This window comes from Podarcis pityusensis, assembly GCF_964106645.2.
Source record: "Podarcis pityusensis genome assembly, chromosome: 5".
NCBI lineage: Eukaryota > Metazoa > Chordata > Lepidosauria > Squamata > Lacertidae > Podarcis > Podarcis pityusensis.
In genome coordinates this window covers 14,209,407-14,229,476 of record NC_138032.1, presented here as the reverse complement: position 1 = coordinate 14,229,476, position 20,070 = coordinate 14,209,407, and the positions used below count along the sequence as shown (strand labels likewise).

Sequence of the window (20,070 nt, the reverse complement as noted above, 5' to 3'; positions counted from 1 at the left end):
GCAATGCCTGAGAATCCTACACTACTGTATAAGGCTTTCCAGCATCTTTCATATGTCACTCCTTTGTGAATGCAGGTGTCTTTATTTCTTCCCAAGGAGATGTCATTGTGGGTCATGTTCAGCGCTTAGTAGCCTCAAATAGAAACCCACACAATGTTCTGATACAATTTCTAGTTGCTTTGTTCTGTCTGCATCCCTTTTAAAGGAGCTCTGCTTTCGAATGATTCACGTACAAACGCGTAAATATTTGTGTTGACACATTCATTTTACAATGTAGTAGATACGGTGCACATATTGCCATATATCCCAAGGCGAGCTGATGAGGCAAGATTTGCACTAGCTCACGCCTTATGCCCTATACCAGTTCTCAAGGAGTGCTAGTCTTCCTTGAGAACTCCAACCCAGTTCTTCAAAGCTTCCCATTCTAGCCCTTCAGTAGAGTCATGGGAATGCCTTTCCGAATGGATGGCGCAAATGTTCTTGCCTCTCACACCAGGTTCTGATTCACTGCTCAGCCTGCAAAAAAAAGAGAGAACACTGAAACTCAAAATATGGAGACAGGAGGTCATTTTTGAACCAGGTTAGGGCCATGTTGATGTGAATAAATAACCTGAATTTGGCAGAGGGGGCTTGTCTGGACTGAAGATGGTTAGTTTCCGGTTCCATCCCCCTGCATTTGGACTACATATTGAGCTTGTGCCTTTGAACGTGAACTGTTCCGACTGCCCTACAAAAGCTGGGTCCTCTCTAGTAAAAAGAGCCTCTTACACAGTAGCATCTATTTTTTATTTAACTACTTAAACGGGAGATACGTAGCCGCTCCAGCAACATATCTCTGTTTCCTCAAATCCAGAAATGCAAGAAGGGCTTTCACTCTTGCTAGAAGCTGGCCCTTGACCTCACCGGTTCTGGAAGGCTCCTATAGAAGAGTCCCATATGCACAGAGACTTTGCGCCTGCCCATTAGGAGAGATAGGAAGCCCCGAACATATATTTTTTTAGATGTCTTTTTTATGCTGAGATTCGTAGAGACACCATTGATCCTTTGCCGAAGAGGCTCGCCGATCTTTCAGACAAGTCTAAACTTAATTCTCTCCTCTTAGGCAAAGGTCACAAGACAACCTGGTTGGTAGCCAGATTCTGCGCCCAGATTTGTAGGCACAGATCATCCTCTAGAATAAAATAGCTTACTAGGGAAAAGCTGAAGTTGCCCTTTGGGGCGCCTCAGTGTCAACTTTTATGGTAGCCCAAATCTCAGTTGTACGGGTGTAGGTATATATCTCAATTTTAACTCATGAGCTATTGCTGCAATCTGCTCTAATTGTATATTTTATCTTTATGAATTCTGTTTTTATTGTGTTCTGGAAGCTGGTCTTTGACCGTAATAAATTATCTATCTATCTATTTAACGACTTTAAAAACTGCTTAATATTTCTTTTTTAAAAAAAAAAACCTGTTTTAATTTGTATACCAAAATATAACACAAAAGCATATACGAAGCAGAAAAACCAATAAAACAGTATTATAAAAACAGGAATTCACTAACAGAACTTCTCCTGCAACTTATCAAACAACCACTTGTTTTCAGAAAATACATGTCTGCATGGTATCCTGCTCCTACATTGGCTTCCCGGACATTTCCCATCCAAGGCACTAATCCAGTAGATCGGGGGGTCCAGGACCTGTGGCCCTTCAGATGTTCTTGGATTTGAGCTCCCATCACTCCTGATCATTGGCCATGCTGGAGGTTGGGACCTATGGGAGTTGTGGTCCAACGGCATCTGAGCAGGTCACGTGTCCTTAATCCATGCAGTAGGTGTTCGGCAAGGCTACAGCGTCAGATAACGCTAGGTTGTTCACCAGGGTCACTGAACACCGACCTGCTAAAAGTTCTAGTGAGGTTGACGAAAGGAGCAAGGAAGCACTCCTTCAGATGCAACTAGATCAATAACGCCTTCTTATTTTCCGCCTTCAAACTTTGTTCCCTATTTCAGGGTATATGCCGTCTACAATTCAGTAAAGGGATCCCGTTCAGAACCCGTTAGCTTCACCACGCACAGCTGTGCCCCGGAATGTCCTTTCCCACCCAAACCTTCGCACAGGACCAAAAATTCCCTAACTTTACAGTGGAAGGTAAGCAGTGTGAAAGCTCTGAGATCCTTTTTGTGTTGTATCCTTTCAAAAAACAGATTGGTGGACAGTTTCTGTCATATATGAGCAAGGCAAGGGAAAGGACATTTGCGTCAACAATAAGCTGTTTCCTATGTGGGCCGGGACTTCCCACCATCACAGAGTTGTAGAGTTAGAAGGGAACCCAAGAGTAATCAAATCCTTCCCCTTCTGAAGGAGTATACCTGAAGGAGCATCTCCACCTCCATCGTTCTGCCTGGACACTGAGGTCCAGCGCCGAGGGCCTTCTGGTGGTTCCCTCGTGGCAAGAAGCCAAGTTACAGGGAACCAGGCAGAGGGCCTTCTCGGTAGTGGCACCCGCCCTGTGGAAAGCCCTCCCACCAGATGTCAAAGAGAAAAATAACTACCAAACTTTTAGAAGACATCTGAAGGCAGCCCTGTTTAGGGAAGCTTTTAATGTTTCATAGGTTACCGTATTTTAGTGTTTTGTTGGAAGCCGCCCAGATTGGCTGGGGAAACCCAGCCAGATGGGCAGGGTATAAATAATAAATAATAATAATAATAATAATAATAATTACTACTACTATTACTACTACTACTACTGCTAGGCTCGGGCCTCTTCCTATGGACATTCTTAAGGGATTTTTTGAAGGGCTTCTCTTTATCTTCCTGCTTTTGTCAGGCAGCTGAGGGTTCTCACCTGATCTTCTTCCTGTCTCCAAGCTATCAGCGACTGGCCTGGTTCACCTGTAACAATAAGCCATGGTTTGTTTAGTCTGAGTGAGGCTTGCTTGAATGCCTGAGCTCAGCCTAGCTGGCTAACCGTGGTTTGGGGGAGCGGGGTTGGAAGCAAGCCACAAAGTGTGAATTCATGATTTGGTATCAGCTTATGAACCATGGCTTATTTTAACTGATGTTGCGTCCAAATCCAACAGCCTTGCCTAACCACCCCAGGAGGCTTACAAAGCAGCAGCAACGTGAGGCAAGAGCAGCTGGAGAACAAGCCAAGCTTTAGAGAAACCAAGCCGTGGCCTGTTTGGTCGCCTTTGAGATGATTCATGGTTCGTTGAACCAAAAAGCGGCTAAAACAAACCATGGCATATTGTTACGTCACTTCTGGTGTTAAACCCATCAAGCTGTTTCTGCTGAGAGGAACTCGTATCGTAGCGTTTTGTGTGGAAAGTTGAAGACGTTTCTGTAACATTTGGGCTCAGAAAAGGGAAATTTCAGTAATGTGGTTAAAACTGGCTCAAATCGTCACAAGCTGTTTTACGCTTCCTTTGTGGATTTTCTGCTCAGTAGTTGCCACACAGCTGGTGTGATGTGTGAGGCAATCTTCAGGTTTGCTTCAGAGGGGGACAAAATTTCTTAAGAGTAACGCTCATGGCCAGAAGAGGCACAAATGAAGGCACTGTATAGCTGATGTGGTAAAACACTTGCTTTGTTTGCAAAAGAACCCAGCTTCAGCCTCTGGCATTCCTAGACCCCAGTTTGACACTCTGGAGTGACAACTGACTGTTGCTGGTCAGTGTAGGCAAGATGGTCTGACTGGCCTAGATGGTCTGACACAGTACAAAGTAGCTTTCTGTGTTTCTGTATAAATGATGATCATGAAAGTGTAAATGGAACCCATTTACTCTTTCCAGGTGCAACATCTGTTTAAATTTTTGCTGTGGGGATTTCTAAAAGTCTTTTTTTCCTGTAAGCTTCCTGCCAGTTTCCTATTCTGTTCTGTTTCTTTCTCCCCATACACAGGCCCCTATCGACAATGGTTCAAAAATCACCAGCTACCTTTTAGAGTGGGATGAGGTAAGTGATAATCAATCAGGAAAAACAGCAATGAGCTTTCTGTTTTACCATAAATCTGTTCTATAGAGAAGCACAAAATCCTTCAAACGCAGGAGAATGGAACTCTGGAGGTGTAAAGTCAGCTTTTTTGTGGTTGTGCCCTGTAAAACATCTTCGACAACATGTAAACAACGCAATTCAGAAACAGCAGTACAGTTCAAACCATGCAGGGGATTATGGCTGCATATGGACCATGCATTTAAAGCACTTGACTTCCCCCAAACAATCATGGGAGCTGTAGTTTGTGCAGGGTGCTGGGAATTATAGCTTTGCGGGGGGGATAAACTACAACACCCCCCCCCCCATGATTCTTTGGGGGATGACATGTGCTTTAAATGTATGGTGTGTACACAGCCTATGTCCCTGGTATTAAGGTCTTTAAAGTGAGTGTCAAATTGTACATTTTTGTATTTGCTGACTTCAAGTACGTTTGATTTTTTTGTTGTCTTAAATGAGCTGTCACCAACCTGGTGCCATTCAGAAGATTTAGACTGCAACACCTATTAGCGTATCAGCCAGTCTCTGGTGTGATTGCCAGTGGAACACAAAACACAATCCACTGTGAGGCGTCTGAAATAACAGCCAACCCATGCCTAGCTTGGGAAGCGTATGCATGTTTATTTCTTTAAATCCATTTCTCTCCTGCTCTTCCTCTGTACATGAAAAGCATTAAAATATAAAAAAGCCGCAGCAAAAAATAACTTACATCCGTCAAAATAAACAGGTGGGTCAAAAACTCCTGAGACATGAATGAGTCATCCAAATCTCTCAGGAGAAGAGTTCCAGAGGTAGCCACCACAGAAAATACCTTTTCGCACATTGTCACCAGAGTAAAAAAGACAATTTGAATAGATAAACAAATGTGACTGATTTCAAAAACTCTACAGAGGTGAACTTTGTAAGCTCCTGAAAGAAAACGGTATTGTGCTTGAGACAGCAAGTTACTTCTCAAGTCTGCCAGCTTTGGATACAGAAGGAGAAACTGCCTTTTAAGTTTCTTTAGAAAGTAAATAAATAAATAGGACAAAAGGAGCGTTAAGCAGGCACTTCAGTGTAGGCTGCTTAGTGGCAAGCTGTCCAGGAGCTCCCAGACTTGCCGTCAGCTCCACCAGCTAATTCAGGTACAAATTTTAACCCGAAACCGAGGCTTTAGTCTGTTGAGGATGCTGATCAATCAATCAGAGTGTGCAGTGTTAGGTACACACAGGCATTGCACAGAAGGAATATTTTTTTAACAGCGATAAGCAATTATTGAAATATCGTCCATTTTGACTGGAAAATGTGACATTCATGAATCCATATTAAGTTTTGTGCTGTTGTTCTCTTTCAGGGAAAAAGAAGCAATGTTTTCAGAGAATGTTACTTTGGGAGCCAAAAACATTACAAGCTGACGAAGCTTTGTCCGGCTGTGGGCTACACATTCCGATTAGCAGCTCAGAATGACATAGGCATGAGGTAAGTTGCACCTGATCACAGCTACACCCGTGTGCGTCGCCGGCCTCCCAAACTGAACTCAGAGCTAAGAATTATAAGAAGAGCCCTGTTGGATCAGACCAGAGGCCTACCTAGTCCAGAATTCTGCTTTCTACACTGTCCAACCAATTTTGTTTCAGTAGAGCATGTAGGGCAGGGAGGGTGGATGGCAGGGAGACCAGCAGTCAGGGGAGCCTGAGTCAGTGCCAGACAGAACCCGTCTTCGTCCCTACTATGTTATGTAGGGGCAACACTGAGACTAAGGAGGAGGGTGGATAAAACTCAATGATTTAAAAAAATAAATAAATCAGAAAAATCGGATTTTTAAAATTTAAATTAGATTTATTTTATTTAAATTGGATTTTTAAAATGAGATGCTTTTGGAGGAGAAATCTTTCTAAAGATAGTTTTCTATTTAAATTACATTATAGTGCAAAGGCTGTTCATCAGGAAATAAGGATTTGTTTTAAGTTTTTCATGTGTGCTAAAACTCAGTATAAGTTTTTGGTTGTTTTTGTTTTTTTAAACCCGTTTAACCACATCAGTTAACAAACATGGATACATATGCTATAATGTTATTGTTTTAGTTAAATAAATTGTTATTAAGGAAATGATTGTTTTTCTCCTTCCAATAAAGTAAAGCATAAACCTCACAATAATTTCATAATTATCTGTCAATGTATTTCTAAAGGTATAATCAAATCAGTAATTTTTTATATAACTGTAAAAACTACTGAAAATTTGTTATTCCAAAAATGAAACCTTCATCTGGTTGTAAATATTAAGATTATACCAGCAAGAATGAGTCTTTCTTAAAAAAAAAAAGAAAGATTTAAATCAAGTCTTACTGACTAGTGATTTAAATCGAATTAACAGCCTTCCTCGCTCAGAGCAGGAGAGAGACAGAACGTGCCTTTCAGCCTCGATTCGCAGCTGAAAACGGAAAAGTGTCAGCATCAAGTTAGGGATAATTATTTGTTGTGTTTATTGAAAAATAATTATATACCACCATTCGTGTACTGAAGTATCGGTGTTTGTGTATCGCAGTAAATCCTAAAACGTAAACTGGAATTAGAAACACGAAACAAAGCCGTATTCAGCTTCTACTAGTAGAGCGAGTAGGGATGTGGGTGGTGCTGTGGGTTAAACTACAGAGCCAAGGGCTTGCTGATCAGAAGGTCGGCGGATCGAATCCCCGTGACAGGGTGAGCTCCCGTTGCTCGGTCCCTGCTCCTGCTAACCTAGCAGTTCGAAAGCGCGCCAGTGGAAGTAGATAGGTACTAAATAGGTACCGCTCTGGCGGGAAGGTAAACGGTGTTTCCGTGCGCTGCTCTGGTTTGCCAGAAGCGGCTTAGTCATGCTGGCCACATGACCCGGAGGCTGTGCACCGGCTCCCTCAGCCAATAAAGCGAGATGAGCGCCACACCCCCAGAGTCGGTCACGACTGGACCTAATGGTCAGGGGTCCCTTTACCTTTAGTAGACCAAGTAGTCACAGAAAGCAAGACTAGGCACGATTTGCAAAGCAGAACAGAAGTAGCTCAGGGAGAAAGTCTGGTAGAATGTTCAGGGGTAGCAACGCACGTGATCGAGGAAGTTCAGCCAAGAGACTCTCTAGAGACTGGTAGAGGGCTGGAAGAATTGACAGGTGTGGATCTGTGGCTTCCTTGTTTTGCGGGCACGGGCACCAAATAAAACAGAAGTTCTAGTCCCGCAAGTTCCAAAACATGAGCCCTTTCCCCATTTTTTATACCTTATCTTTGTTTCGTTCAAGTACTGCCACAGGTTCAGATGAGGCACTTCGTCATCTCAGCCAGCCTTGTTATCTAAGGCAGGCATAGGCAAACTCTGCCCTCCATATGTTTTGGAACTACAATTCCCATCATCCCTGACCACTGGTCCTGCTAGCTAGGGATCATGGGAGTTGTAGGCCAAAAACATCTGGACGGCCAAGTTTGCCTATGCCTGATCTAAGGGGAAGTCTCCATCCTGAACGGCAACTAGCAAATCCAGTGTCTGCCCAGCACCTGCTCACTAAGATTCAATTTAGAATTCAAAACAGTGTGCGACTACTAAGCAGGAAAGGGGTTTCGTTTTTTTGGGGGGGTGCGTGTCCCGTTGCACTTTGCAGTATGCTTGAAGGGCCACGCTCTCCCTCTTCTTTTGCTCCTTAGTGGCTTCAGCCAAGAAGTTGTATGCTACACGTCAGGGAATATTCCTCAAACCCCCTCTGCACCGAGGCTTGTCCGTGCTGGAGTCACCTGGGTCACCCTGCAGTGGAACAAAGCAGAAGGCTGCACACCAGAGGAAGTCACCACCTACACCCTGGAGATTCAGGAGGAGGATAATGTAAGTTCTGAGTTAATGCAACCGAATCCAGGAAGGTCCGGCATGAACCCTGAATACAAAGGAAAGCCCGCACTGGGTTGAAAATCCAGGGCACCCCCCTCCTCTTGGTGTTTTATCACAGGTGTATTCTGCAACATGTTCTTAACACGATAATGGTGTACTAGTTATCCTGCAAGGCTTCCCCAGTGCTGCCACGTTATTGCTTCGCAGAGGGGCTACGTGCAACAAAAGCGGGACAAAAACGGAATTGGAACATTGGTGGTACAAAATGTTACAGGGTGTGACTGCCCCAATACTTTTGCAGCCGCAAACAGTAATGAAAGTGGTATTGCATATGACTGCCCTGGTAGCATCATGAGCACAAATCATCAAGGATGTGCATTAAAAACGAGGTGTGCTTTTATCCTGTGGAGGAAGGTTCCCAAACTGTGTGGTCCAGGGGTCAGCAACCTTTTTCAGCCGTGGGCCGGTCCACCATCCCTCAGACCATGTGGTGGGGCTGGACTATATTTTGGAGAGAGAAAATGAATGAATTCCTATGTCACACAAATAACCCAGAGATGCATTTTAAATAAAAGCACACATTCTACTCATGTAAAAACACCAGGGAGGCCCCACAAATAACCCAGAGATGGACACATTCTGTTCATATAAAAGCACGCTGATTCCCGGACCGTCTGCGGGCTGGATTGAGAAGGCAATTGGGCTGCATCCAGCCCCCGGGCCTTAGGTTGCCTACCCCTGGTGTGGTCCATGGACCACCAGTGGTCCACGAGCATCATTCAGGTGGTCCATGTCATGCTTGCATTAAATATCCGTACTGATTTTAATTGTATTATTGCTTCTGTTACCATTTTGCATATTGCATTTTATTGTATATTATAGTTTGATTTCTGTGGGATGCAAAGGGTAATGCAACATAAATAGGAATGCAATTAAAGAGTATACATCAACTCCCAAAGTGCATTAGAGTTGCTGCAACAGGCAGAAAAAATCATTTAAGTGGTCCACCAAGACCATTAGAAAATTTCAAGAGGTTGGTGATGAAAAAAGTTTGGGAACTGTCAGGATACATCAGCGCAATAACTCTGGGTCAGTTGACATCCCACGGAGGTTGACCAACTCCTGACAGGAACCACGGCTCTGGGGAGAGCAAAGGTTCATTCTTTCAGGTTGGCAGCACATAACTGCCACCCATGTTGTCTCTCCATGGTAGAGAAGTTGGGAAAGGCAGAAGTGAAATAGTTATGTGTCACAGAGTCTTGGCTGGAATTTATTTGCTCCAAGTAGACTTTGGCGCTCACGAAGCCACAGAGCAAAATTCTTATACTTTCATCTGTTATATGTCATTTGATAAATTAAATAGTGAGCTCATTCTGTCGGTGTGGATCCTTTATGCGGCCAAAATGCCACACACAGACAGAGAGAGAGAGAGAGAGAGAGAGAGAGAGAGAGGCAGGGAGAAGGATATATTAGCAGGCTTGGGGGAACCCCACTATTTGCAGGAAGGAAAAAAATAAACATGGGGGGGGGGAGTCTAGAGGGCAGTGGGAGAAAATGAGGGAATGGTTGGGGAAGGAATACTCACTGATTGTTGGGATGATGAGGCAGAAAGCCAGGGCTAGTGTGGTTGGAATGACACATCCTTTAAGGGTGTGTGGATGGCTGTTGCAGCATGCCATGCTGCAAAGTTTTGTTGCAGGCCCCACTAGACTGTTTCAATATCTACAGAAGCAGAAATTCATGCGGCTGCACCCATAAGAATAAATTGGGGGCTTCTGCATATTGAATTGTCTTCCTGGTTGCTACTTAGCTGAAAAGCTGAAAAGTCACAGTGCCCTGGAATGTCTTAAGGGCCTTTTATAACATTTGTATAGGTCTTGCGATTGAGTTTTCTGAGTCCATTGTGAACAGAGGGTTATATTAATAAGATCTCCTATGACCCATGTAACAAAAGTTATATCTGAATCCGAGCCTGAACCTTCGTCATCAGATGCGCTGGGCTTAAAGTGCTCTACACTTGAGCGTTTCTATGAAACCTTCGCAACACAAAACGATTCGCTATGTGGTGCCATAGAAACAACATTGAAGGGACCCAGAAATAATGGTGTCCTTGGCTGCAAGGGACAATCTATGCATCCTTTGTGAAACCAGACCAGGGAGTGCTGGAGGTGGAGAGCTTTTTCTGAGTACTTTCTATGTGTCCTTAGTTTCCACTGCGCTTTGCTTAAATTCCCCACCTACCCACCCTATTTCTGGGCAGCTCTTCTCTTCACCCCTCTTGCAGGCTGTGCCGCCTTAACAAGTGTGAACTTGGTACGTGTGCAGTGCTGCGCCCAAAATGGCTCCCTGTGCAAAGCAAAAGAGCAAAGGGGTCCAATTAGAGGCAATCCTTTTGTTGCTGCTTGCCACTGTATGTCAAGCACACAGCATTTTTTTTTTGCAGGGGGGTTAATTCTTAATTGGCCGAAAGGACAAAGCTTAGGTTGAGTTGTTTCTCTCCTGCCCAATCTCAGTGCAACATGTTAGTTCCTTTGTAGCCCCCATGAGTCATCCTCCAATGGTGGTGAAACAGCATCAGGGTCTTCTCGGTAGTGGCACCCACCCTGTACAATACCCTCCCATTGGATGTCAAGGAATTAAGTAACCATACAACTTTTAGAAGACATCTGAAAGCAGCCCTGGATAGAGAAGTTTGTTTAATGTTTTATTATGTTTTTAATAGGTTGGAAGCCACCCAGAGTGTCTGGGGCAACCCAGTCAGATGGGTGGGGTACTATTGTTGTTGTTGTTGCTGTTGTTGTTGCTGTTACCGTATTTTTCCGTCTATAAGATGCCCCCATGTATAAGACACCCCCTATTTTGGGGGACTCAGATTTAATAAAATGGGGGGAGATACTATCTGTGTATAAGACGCCCCCTAATTTTTGACATTATTTTTTAGGGGGGAAACCTAGTCCTATACATGAAAAAAATACGGTATTACTATTACTACTACCACCACTACCAAGCAAACTGTTGGCCCATACATCAGCTCTGTTTTGTTTATGTCAATGGCCCATTGTCCAGCTTTTGATATTCTGCTGGGATGGTGGTACCTTAAATCATCACCGTGCTCATGTTTGCAAGTATTAATGGCTCATATCAGTCCGCAACCAACCTCGTGGGCTGGGGCTGATAGGAGTTGTAGTCCAAGACATCTGGAAGGCACCAGGTTCAGGAAGGCTCATACAGCCGATCCACAAATATGAGCATTTTACAACTATTCCAGGTTTATCACACATACGCAGTGTTCTGGCTTGTTTGATAAGCTTGGCAGTGAACCCTCAGTTTATAAGCAAAGCGTTGACGAGCAGGTAGGATCTGCTGAATGCAGACCACCTCTCAAAATGCAAGGCTCTTGGTGCCACATAAGCTCATATATGAGGCTTTAGATTCATGCTCGTGAAAAGAGCCTCTCCTTGTGAGAAGATGCCCACATGGCTGGAAGGGGCAACACTGGGTTTGCGCTCCATCTGCTTGGATGTTTGGTTTGAGTGCTGTTTCAGGAGGCAAACAGGCTACGGTAGCCCAGGAAGGTTTGATAAGAGGGCGGTGTCTGGTGCAGTCCTGAGAGGTAGGGCCAAGTTATCGGCGTGTTCCCCCCCTCTCCCTCATCCTCTGCTTTTTAAGCCCACAACAAACACACCAGAGACATTCTGCAACCAGCTAAAAAATAATAATTCAGAACTACAGAATTCCTGGGAGGAACCTGGAAGGAGAGGATTTTGCCTGCAAGGAAGGCTCCCAGCTGTCCATGGAGGCGCAGGTCAATTCTGTGTCCAGGGCAGCTGTTTATCAGCTCCATCTGGTACGCAGGCTGAGACCCTATCTGCCTGCGGACTGTCGCGCAAGAGTAGTGCATGCTCTGGTTATCTCCCGCTTGGACTACTGCAATGCGCTCTATGTGGGGCTACCTTTGATGGTGACCCGGAAACTACAACTAATCCAGAATGCAGACTGGGAGCAGCCACTGAGACCACAGAACACCAGTCTTGAAAGACCTACACTGGCTCCCAGTACGTTTTGAAGCACAATTCAGAGTGATGGTTCTGACCTTTGAAGCCCTAAACAGCCTTGGTCCAGTATACCTGAAGGAGCGTCTCCACCCCCATCGTCCAACCTGGACACTGAGGTCCAGCACCGAGGGCCTTCTGGCAGTTCCCTCCCTGCGGCGAGAAGCCAAGTTACAGGGAACCAGGCAGAGGGCCTTCTCGGTAGTGGCACCCGCCCTGTGGAACGCCCTCCCACCAGATGCCAAAGAGAACAACAACTACCAGACTTTTAGAAGACATCTGAAGGCAGCCCTGTTTAGGGAAGCTTTTAATGTTTAATAGGTTATTGTATTTTATTATTCTGTTGGAAGCCGTCCAGAGTGGCTGGGGAAACCCAGCCGGATGGGCGGGGTATAGATAATTTATTATTATTATTATTATTATTATTATTATTATTATTATTAGGCACGTTCTGCGATAGAGAAGAGCATCTCTCTTCATGGGGCAACAGTGCCTTGTCGCTTAGCGACGTAATGAGATTGACAGTGTTCCTTAATTGCCTCTGTAGTTCCTGTTTAACTTATGTCCTCCTTTACGCCTTAGGATAGTGTGTTTCACCCAAAGTACACTGGAGAAGACCGAACATGTACTGTGAAAAATCTTAAAAGAAGCACACAATATAAATTCAGGGTAGGTGCACTCTCTCTCTCTCTCTCTCTCTCTCCTTTTTAAATCACCCCCCCCCCCTTGACACCAGTTTTCTATTGCAGGACTTAACTCTTCATATTGTGATGTTATATTGTGATGTTATATTTATTGTGATGTTATATTTATTAGATGTTTGGAGAAATGAGATTATTGGGTTAAAAGATGGGGCATTCTGGGGGAGTTAGCTTGCCCCGTGCTGTCTGCTCCAGCAACAGGTGATGGCCTCCCCACTCTGTTAGATCCTGTTGCTCCAGGATTAGGATCGCAGCCCATTTTGTTTTCATTAGAAATTATCTTCAATTTCTTTTGCTCACACTCTGAATTTTTATGATGCTCTCTGTTACTGAAACAGCAATGAAAATATTTTGGAAGAGGGGTGGAAGCAAAAGTCTGGAATTGACGTCCGGGGGGGTGGGGATTTCCGAAAGGCCTGGATCTGTTTTTTTGCATTTTTGTGAAGGGGGGGGGGGAAGGCTCAACGATTTTGGGGTCTTCCTAAAAAAAGGCTTGGGTTTTTACTTTTTGAAATATGGCAACCCTGCTACACTACCAAGACTTCAATGCATGGAGCAGGTGGAAAACTGCTAGCAATTTAATAAACAAAAATCAGTTTTAAAATGGTTAGAAGGAAAGGCCATATTGAATATTACCTTTTTTGCTCTGCTATCCTAACATGTCCGAACCAAAATAGCATTTAAACAAAACCTTTTATGTCTTTCACTCAAGTTATCGTTGACATTGAGTTCCTACCAGTTAATTAAAAAATTGGGTGAATTATTTAAAAACTTTCATTCCTATTTAATTTACATCTGCTTGCTGCTCCTCATCTTACTTGGAGTTTGCACCCAGAAAAAATAAAATCTGGATTTAATTTTAGTTGTAATTTTAGTATCTGGCCACTAGGTGATGCCCTAACTTTGTTTTTTGAGAGTTTATACTTTATGTACACAATTCTTAGGTTGATTTGAAATATATATGTGTGTACAGAAATAGTTACTTAGCAATATGAAAGCAGCTCCGTTGTTGAAATTCAGTGTCAGCTGTTACACAGTGGCTCAAAGAAGTAGCAATTAAAATGCCAGGAAATATTCAGAATTGAAAACGTATCTCCTATTGGTAACTATTTTAAGTGTTTGTTTTCAGGTGGGAGGCAGACAATTTTTGCGGGAATTGAAAGCAGTTTTTAAAATGGGAGACTGCTTCACTTTCACCTCTAGCAAACAAAATTGGCAGGTTTCTATTTTGTTCAGAAACCTTTGAAACCAGTGCCGAGGAAGGAATTTCTTGTTGTCTCGTTTACAACTGCTCAGTTTTGTGGTAGAAAATTTACAAGTGGGAAAAAGATGAAAAAGTAGTTGAAGTGTGTGAAGGGCTGCTGTACATTCCCTCTCACACCCATTTCCCATTATTATCCCCCGAAAATCAGCCAGGCAGCCCTGTATCGGGAAGCTTTAAGTGTTTGGTGCTTTCTTATGTTATATACCGTATTTTTCGCCCTATAGGACGCACTTTTTCCCCTCGAAAAAGGAAGGGGAAATGTGTGTGCGTCCTATGGGGCGAATGCAGGCTTCAGGAAGCTATCCCCAAGCCTTGGGAGCCCACGGGAGTTCCCGCCGGGCTCCCACGGCTTGCGCAGAGCTGCCTCTATCCCAAAGCCCGGGCGCGCTGAGCAGTCGCGCCCGGGCTTCGGGTAGCTCTGCGCAAGCCGCGGGAGGACTCCCACAGCTTGCAGAGAGCAGCCTGTTCTGGGGGCTGGGGGAAGCTCTAGCTTCCCTCACCCCAGCCCCGCGCCTGGGGGGGAAATAATTTTTTTTTTCTTTATTCCCCCCCCCCCAAAAAAAAACTAGGTGCGCCCTATGGGGCGAAAAATACTATATATTCTGTAAGCCGCCCAGAGTGGCTGGGGACAGCCAGGTCGGTGGGGTATAAATAAAATGGTGGTGGTGGTGATAAATAGTTGTTATACAGACGCTTCAAGTTGAGAACAGAAATCGCACGGCGGCACCAGCATGAGGCCCCATTAGCTAAAGTGGTACCTCTGGTTAAGAACAGTTTCAGGTTAAGAACGGACCTCCAGAACAAATTAAGTTCTTTTTTTAAATGTTTTTATTAGCAATTTCAACATAACAAAATATCAAAACATATCATATTCATTATTTCCCCCCCTTTCTCCCCCCATCAAACTGCCCCCAAGGACTTCCCTCAGCTCCTCTCTCTGATTTCTCAGCACATATTATTCTCTGCATGTTATGAAATTATACATATCCTTACATTATCTATCTACCATGTTATCAACCAATAAATTTGCGTATGTTTATTCAAAACCTGCCCTGGAGTCCAGTTCGTTTTGTTGTCTTTTGTAGATAATTTGTAAAAAGCTCCCATTCTTCCTTAAAGTCACAGTAAGAGAAATTAAGTGACTCGGAAATAAATATGACTAATTTCATTCAGAGTAAATTCCAGGAAGGTTCTGTTCGCTTCAGTGGGTTGTATTCAACTAACTGACATTCAGAGTAGACCCACTGAAATTAATGGACCATAAGTGGAGTAAGAGCCATTGTTTTTAATGGTTCTACTCTGAGTAGGAGTAACATTTGATACAGCCCCAGTACAAATAAATTAGGGTGGTTTGCGCCCAACATCTTTCAGATCCTGGTATGGGAGATGCTTGCTAAGACTGTGTGGGGAAGCCCAGCAAGATGGGTGGGGTATAAATAATAAATTATTGTTATTGTTATCAATTTATATTAAAATAACTTTATTAATTTTTTTCAAGAAATAGAAATTAAACAAAGAAAAACAAAGAACAATACATAACACTGTAAACACACTTACATACATATTTTCCAAAATGAGTACTAATAAAAAAAAGATAAGAAAGAATAGAAGATATAAAGAAAAAAGACAAAAGAAAAAATACTTTTCGTAACCTGAATTATTACCAAATTCTTGCTTCAAATACTGCAATATATAAATCTTAGTTAAAATATTATAAAAGACTTCCACCGCATTCACCACACTTCTCTTAGTTATCTTACTCACATTTACATCTGTTCTTCAATCATTTTGCTTCCTTAGATTCTTTCATAATCAATCAAATCTTTATGTTCTCTGTATTCTTCGCAAGGTTAGTCTAGACACAGCCAAATTTTCGTATTTGAGCCCTGCTTGTATAAATAATCATTTAAACATTTCCATTGTTTCTGAATTAAATTTTTTGACTTATGCCTTATTAAATCCGTCAATTTTGCTAACTCCAGGTACTCACAAAGTTTACTTAACCATTCCCCCTTTGTTGGGATATAATTTCCTTTCCAGTGAGTGGCTACCAACATTCTTGCTGCCGTTGTTGCATACAGAAATATGTTAATTTTATTAGTAGTAGTAGTGGGGTGGCTTCTGAGACTCTAAAATCCATCCGTAGACTAGTCGGCTAGGTTGTACTCGAGTAGACCCACTGAAATGAATGAGGTTCATTGATTTGAGTGGGTTTTGCTTTGAGCAAAACTTAGCTGAGGTGCCACCCATTTTTTACTTTCTCAAGTGATTTCTTTCGTGTCTCTTGCACAAGTCAGCTTATAATTTGGAATACAGAGATAACCACGTCCGTTTTCTTGCAGCTTATTGCCTCCAACGTAGAAGGGAAGAGCAGTCCCAGCGACGTCTTGGTCTGTACAACAAGCCCTGACCGGCCGGGGCCTCCCACCAAACCCGCCGTGAAAGGGCCAATCACATCTCAAGGCTTCAGCGTCAAATGGGGTAAGGTGCCTCTTGCATAATACTGGGCTTTCATCATCTCGCATCCTTAAATTGTGGAATCGGGAGCTGCCTGGTTGGGAGTGGAAAGAGTAAAGAATTGCACATATATGTCCTTGATTCCCATCAAGTCAGCATCAGCCAAGAATAAGCCAGTTCAACTGGGAGTTCCTACAGTTGCTCAGCTGTTCTTGTTGTTTAGTCGTTTAGTCGTGTCCGACTCTTCGTGACCCCATGGACCAGAGCACGCCAGGCACTCCTGTCTTTCACTGCCTCCCGCAGTTTGGTCAAACTCATGTTTGTAGCTTTGAGAACACTGTCCAACCATCTCGTCCTCTGTTGTCCCCTTCACCTTGTGCCCTCAATCTTTCTCAACATCAGGGTCTTTTCCAGGGAGTCTTCTCTTCTCATGAGTTGGCCAAAGTACTGGAGCCTCAGCTTCACGATCTGTCCTTCCAGTGAGCACTCAGGGCTGATTTCCTTAAGAATAGATAGGTTTGATCTTCTTGCAGTCCATGGGACTCTCAAGAGTCTCCTCCAGCACCATAATTCAAAAGCATCAATTCTTCTCAGCTGTAGCAACCCATAACTTGCTGGGTTCATTCCAGTGTCTTTGGCTGCTGGGTGGTATTTAAGATGGGGTCTGGTGGGTGATCTTTGCACTGTACAGAGGGGATCCAACATGTCAAAAAGAATCGATTCTGAATCTACTAGTCACCTGTGAATAATTCGTGCCTGCCCTCTTCTGTAGCGTCTGTAACAAGATTTTTCTTCTTCTTTAACAGACCCTCCTCAGGATAATGGTGGTTCAGAAATCCTAAATTACCTGTTAGAAATTTCAGAAGGAAGCTCTGAAGGTAAGTTGAACTATTGCAAGAAAACATCATCGAATGTCAACAGAATGAGAACAGTGTTATAATAATTATCCCAATGAGGTTGTATATCAAATATTTTTAGATTTCATCGAACTATTTCATTTGGGTTATCGCCCAAACAGGATTTTTTAAATTGTGGAGTTATTTTCCATTGCCTAAGGAGCAGGAAGTATGAGATGTGTTCTTGCTGTTGATATCATTTTTATTTATTATATTTTTATATTTAATTCGTTTCTGAAGTGAACAGCGAATGACATTTTTCCCCCCTGATTTAACTTAGTGGTTTCTCACTGTATATTGCTAATTGGATACCTGGCAAAATTAACTTAAAAAAACAAACAAACCATAGTTAAGAAGTTTTAAATTGTGGTCTATGATTTTTTTCATATAATGCCGTAAATATTTATTTTTTAGAAGAGAATAACCCTGTATTTTAACCTTTGGGTTTTTGTTCTGCCTGTCACAAAACTTTGAATGGAGGCTTTTGTACAAGGCAGATACAAAGCCAGCAAAGCAAAATGACCACCTGTACCTTTTTAATGGAGAACCACTTTAAGGAAGCCTTTTCAGCAGGTAAATGAGCCTTTTTCGGGGGGGGGTTTGTTTAAATCTATAGGCCACTTCTCCCCATAAAGCAACCGTTTCTATTAATTACTGGAAGGCCTGTGGCTTAATGAAATCTAAATAGTACCTTAGCCCTATAGTAATTGTTTATCAGTTACCTGAGTGAGCCCAATTAACCTTTCAGCAAATCAATGGGAAGTGGCTTACAGAGGATCGGCTACAGAATGTCCGTGTACTTACTTGAAACCAGGGACTTTGTATAAGCTCCGGGCATGCTGTATTAGCACTGGTGGACACAGTCAGGTAAGTATGGCTTAACAGTGAAAAGGACCTCTCCTCCCAGCGCTGCTGCCATTCACCTAAAAGCTTTCCTTGAGTTCTTAATTATGGGGAAGTGTGGGGGGGGAGATTCTCTTTTATTTCACCCCATCTCACCCCACCCGCTACATACCTGTTCTAAGCACTGGTTGAGATATCAGGCTAGTGCTTTGTATATTTTTATTCAAGGTTCGGAAGGTGCCTCGCAAGTTAGGAGAGCGCAGATCAGTCTTTATTTATATGTGCGCACAAAATACGTGTGTGTGTGTGTGGTTGCATCTTCTTAATGCGCCATTGTGAGTTCAAGACCTAAGGCTATCAAGGGATTCCCCACACAGCTTGCAGCTGTGTACATTCTCCATTTCATTTGCAATTCATGTGACGTTACTGTCAAAGAACACCAGTCTCTATGCTTTTGCCCTGTAGATTCAGGTTTACCCGATAGGGAGATCATCTTTTTAGCTGGGGAAGCTAATAAACTCCACTTAGGGTCGCAGACTATTGGTTTCAGTGTCCTGAGGTACGTGGATCGGTCCTCTTTTCCATGCCACTCAATCCCTTCGTTTTTATTTTTCCTGACTGTGCTCATATAACTATTTCGAGTGCATCGTCCAGTGGTTCTCAAACTCTTTTCTCTGGGCCACGCCATGCAAATTTTTTATTGATAAAGAAATGCATTAGAAAACAAACAGAAATAACTCCTAGCAGTGCTTGATTTTTAACATAGAACACAACTTCTTTATAATATGGCAATGGGACATCCAGAAAGTATAAAACTATTATTTTTATATTATACCAAAATGTTTAAAGGTTTCTTTAATTGTCCTTGAATCTTGCCACCCTCTCCTGCCACACCAATGTGGCACGCCTTCGAGAACCACTGGCATAGCCTTATACTTTGCCTTTTGATCTGCCAGATTTGCACAAAACCCGAAAACTGCAAAAGTGTGTATCGCCGTACCTTGGTTCTCGAACTGAATGCGCTCCAGTAGTCCGTTCGACTCCTGGAACCGTTCAAAAACCAGGCACGTCTTCCAGTTAGCTGCAGGAGCAGCCAATCAGAAGTCACGCAGGACGTTCGGCTTCAGAAAATCATTCAAAAACCAGAACACTCACTTCCGGGTTTCGATCGTTAGGGAGCTGATTTGTTCAGGAGCCACGGCGTTTGAGATCCAAAGTACAACTGCACTGAGAATCTGCAATTGCCTGACTACTTTTGTGCACATCCTGGGTGGGGAAAGTGGTTTTTCTAAAGAAAAACAAGGGCAGGTATCCGCAGGCAATCAAGTTAGCGAAGTCAGTTAAAGCCCTATTCGGGGATTCGCTCCATGTGAGGAACCATTGTACAGAGTGGTAGAATGGAGCTGTGCTCGCTTGCCCCTGTCCCTGCCAGATTCACTCACCTGCCCACACAGTCTGTTGAGGAGGAACACCTGGAGAAAGTGTAGCCTTCTCTGCATGCAGTGCTTCACATCACTGGGAAAGTGTGCATCACTGTGCACATTTTTTTAAATTACAATGGTAATGGTACCTTGGTTCTCAAACTTAATCCATTCCAGAAGTCCGTTTGACTCCCAAAACCATTTTAAAACCAAGGCACGGCATCTGTTTAGCTGCAGGAGCTTCCTGCTCAAGCAGAAGCCGTGCCGGACGTTCGACTTCCAAAAAAATATTTGAAAACCGGAACACTTCTGGATTTTTGGCATTGGGGAGCCGATTTGTTCAACAACTAAGCCATTTGAGGACCAAGATACCACTGTATTTATTTATTTGGATATATAATTCTGCCTTTCTTCCATTGTGGAACCCAAGACAGCTTTGCTTGTGCTGCCCCAAGTGGTGACTCATCCAGGCACTGATGAGATTCAGACCTGCTTAGCATCAGCAAGGGCTTTGGGGCTCTGTGCCACCTGTAGAAGGCTCCCCCACCCACCCCACGAACATTTCCTGTGCACACAAGCACCATAGACGGATGGCAAGCTGGTATCCACCCCCTCTCCCTCCACTGTGTGAAGTG

General features: G+C 43.4%; 1 protein-coding gene across 2 annotated transcripts in view; it reads left to right on the top strand.

Moving 5' to 3' along the window:
* Window positions 1-20,070, top strand: part of FNDC3B (fibronectin type III domain containing 3B) — a 282,075-nt gene that overhangs the window by 222,765 nt on the left and 39,240 nt on the right. For both annotated transcript variants that reach the window (XM_081007808.1, XM_081007807.1), the window contains exons 10-17: window positions 1,994-2,132; window positions 3,885-3,938; window positions 5,308-5,432; window positions 7,624-7,798; window positions 12,436-12,522; window positions 16,161-16,299; window positions 17,082-17,153; window positions 17,920-18,038. In XM_081007808.1, coding sequence (XP_080863934.1) covers window positions 1,994-2,132; window positions 3,885-3,938; window positions 5,308-5,432; window positions 7,624-7,798; window positions 12,436-12,522; window positions 16,161-16,299; window positions 17,082-17,153; window positions 17,920-18,038 — 910 coding nt within the window. The remainder of the gene's footprint in view (window positions 1-1,993; window positions 2,133-3,884; window positions 3,939-5,307; window positions 5,433-7,623; window positions 7,799-12,435; window positions 12,523-16,160; window positions 16,300-17,081; window positions 17,154-17,919; window positions 18,039-20,070) is intronic.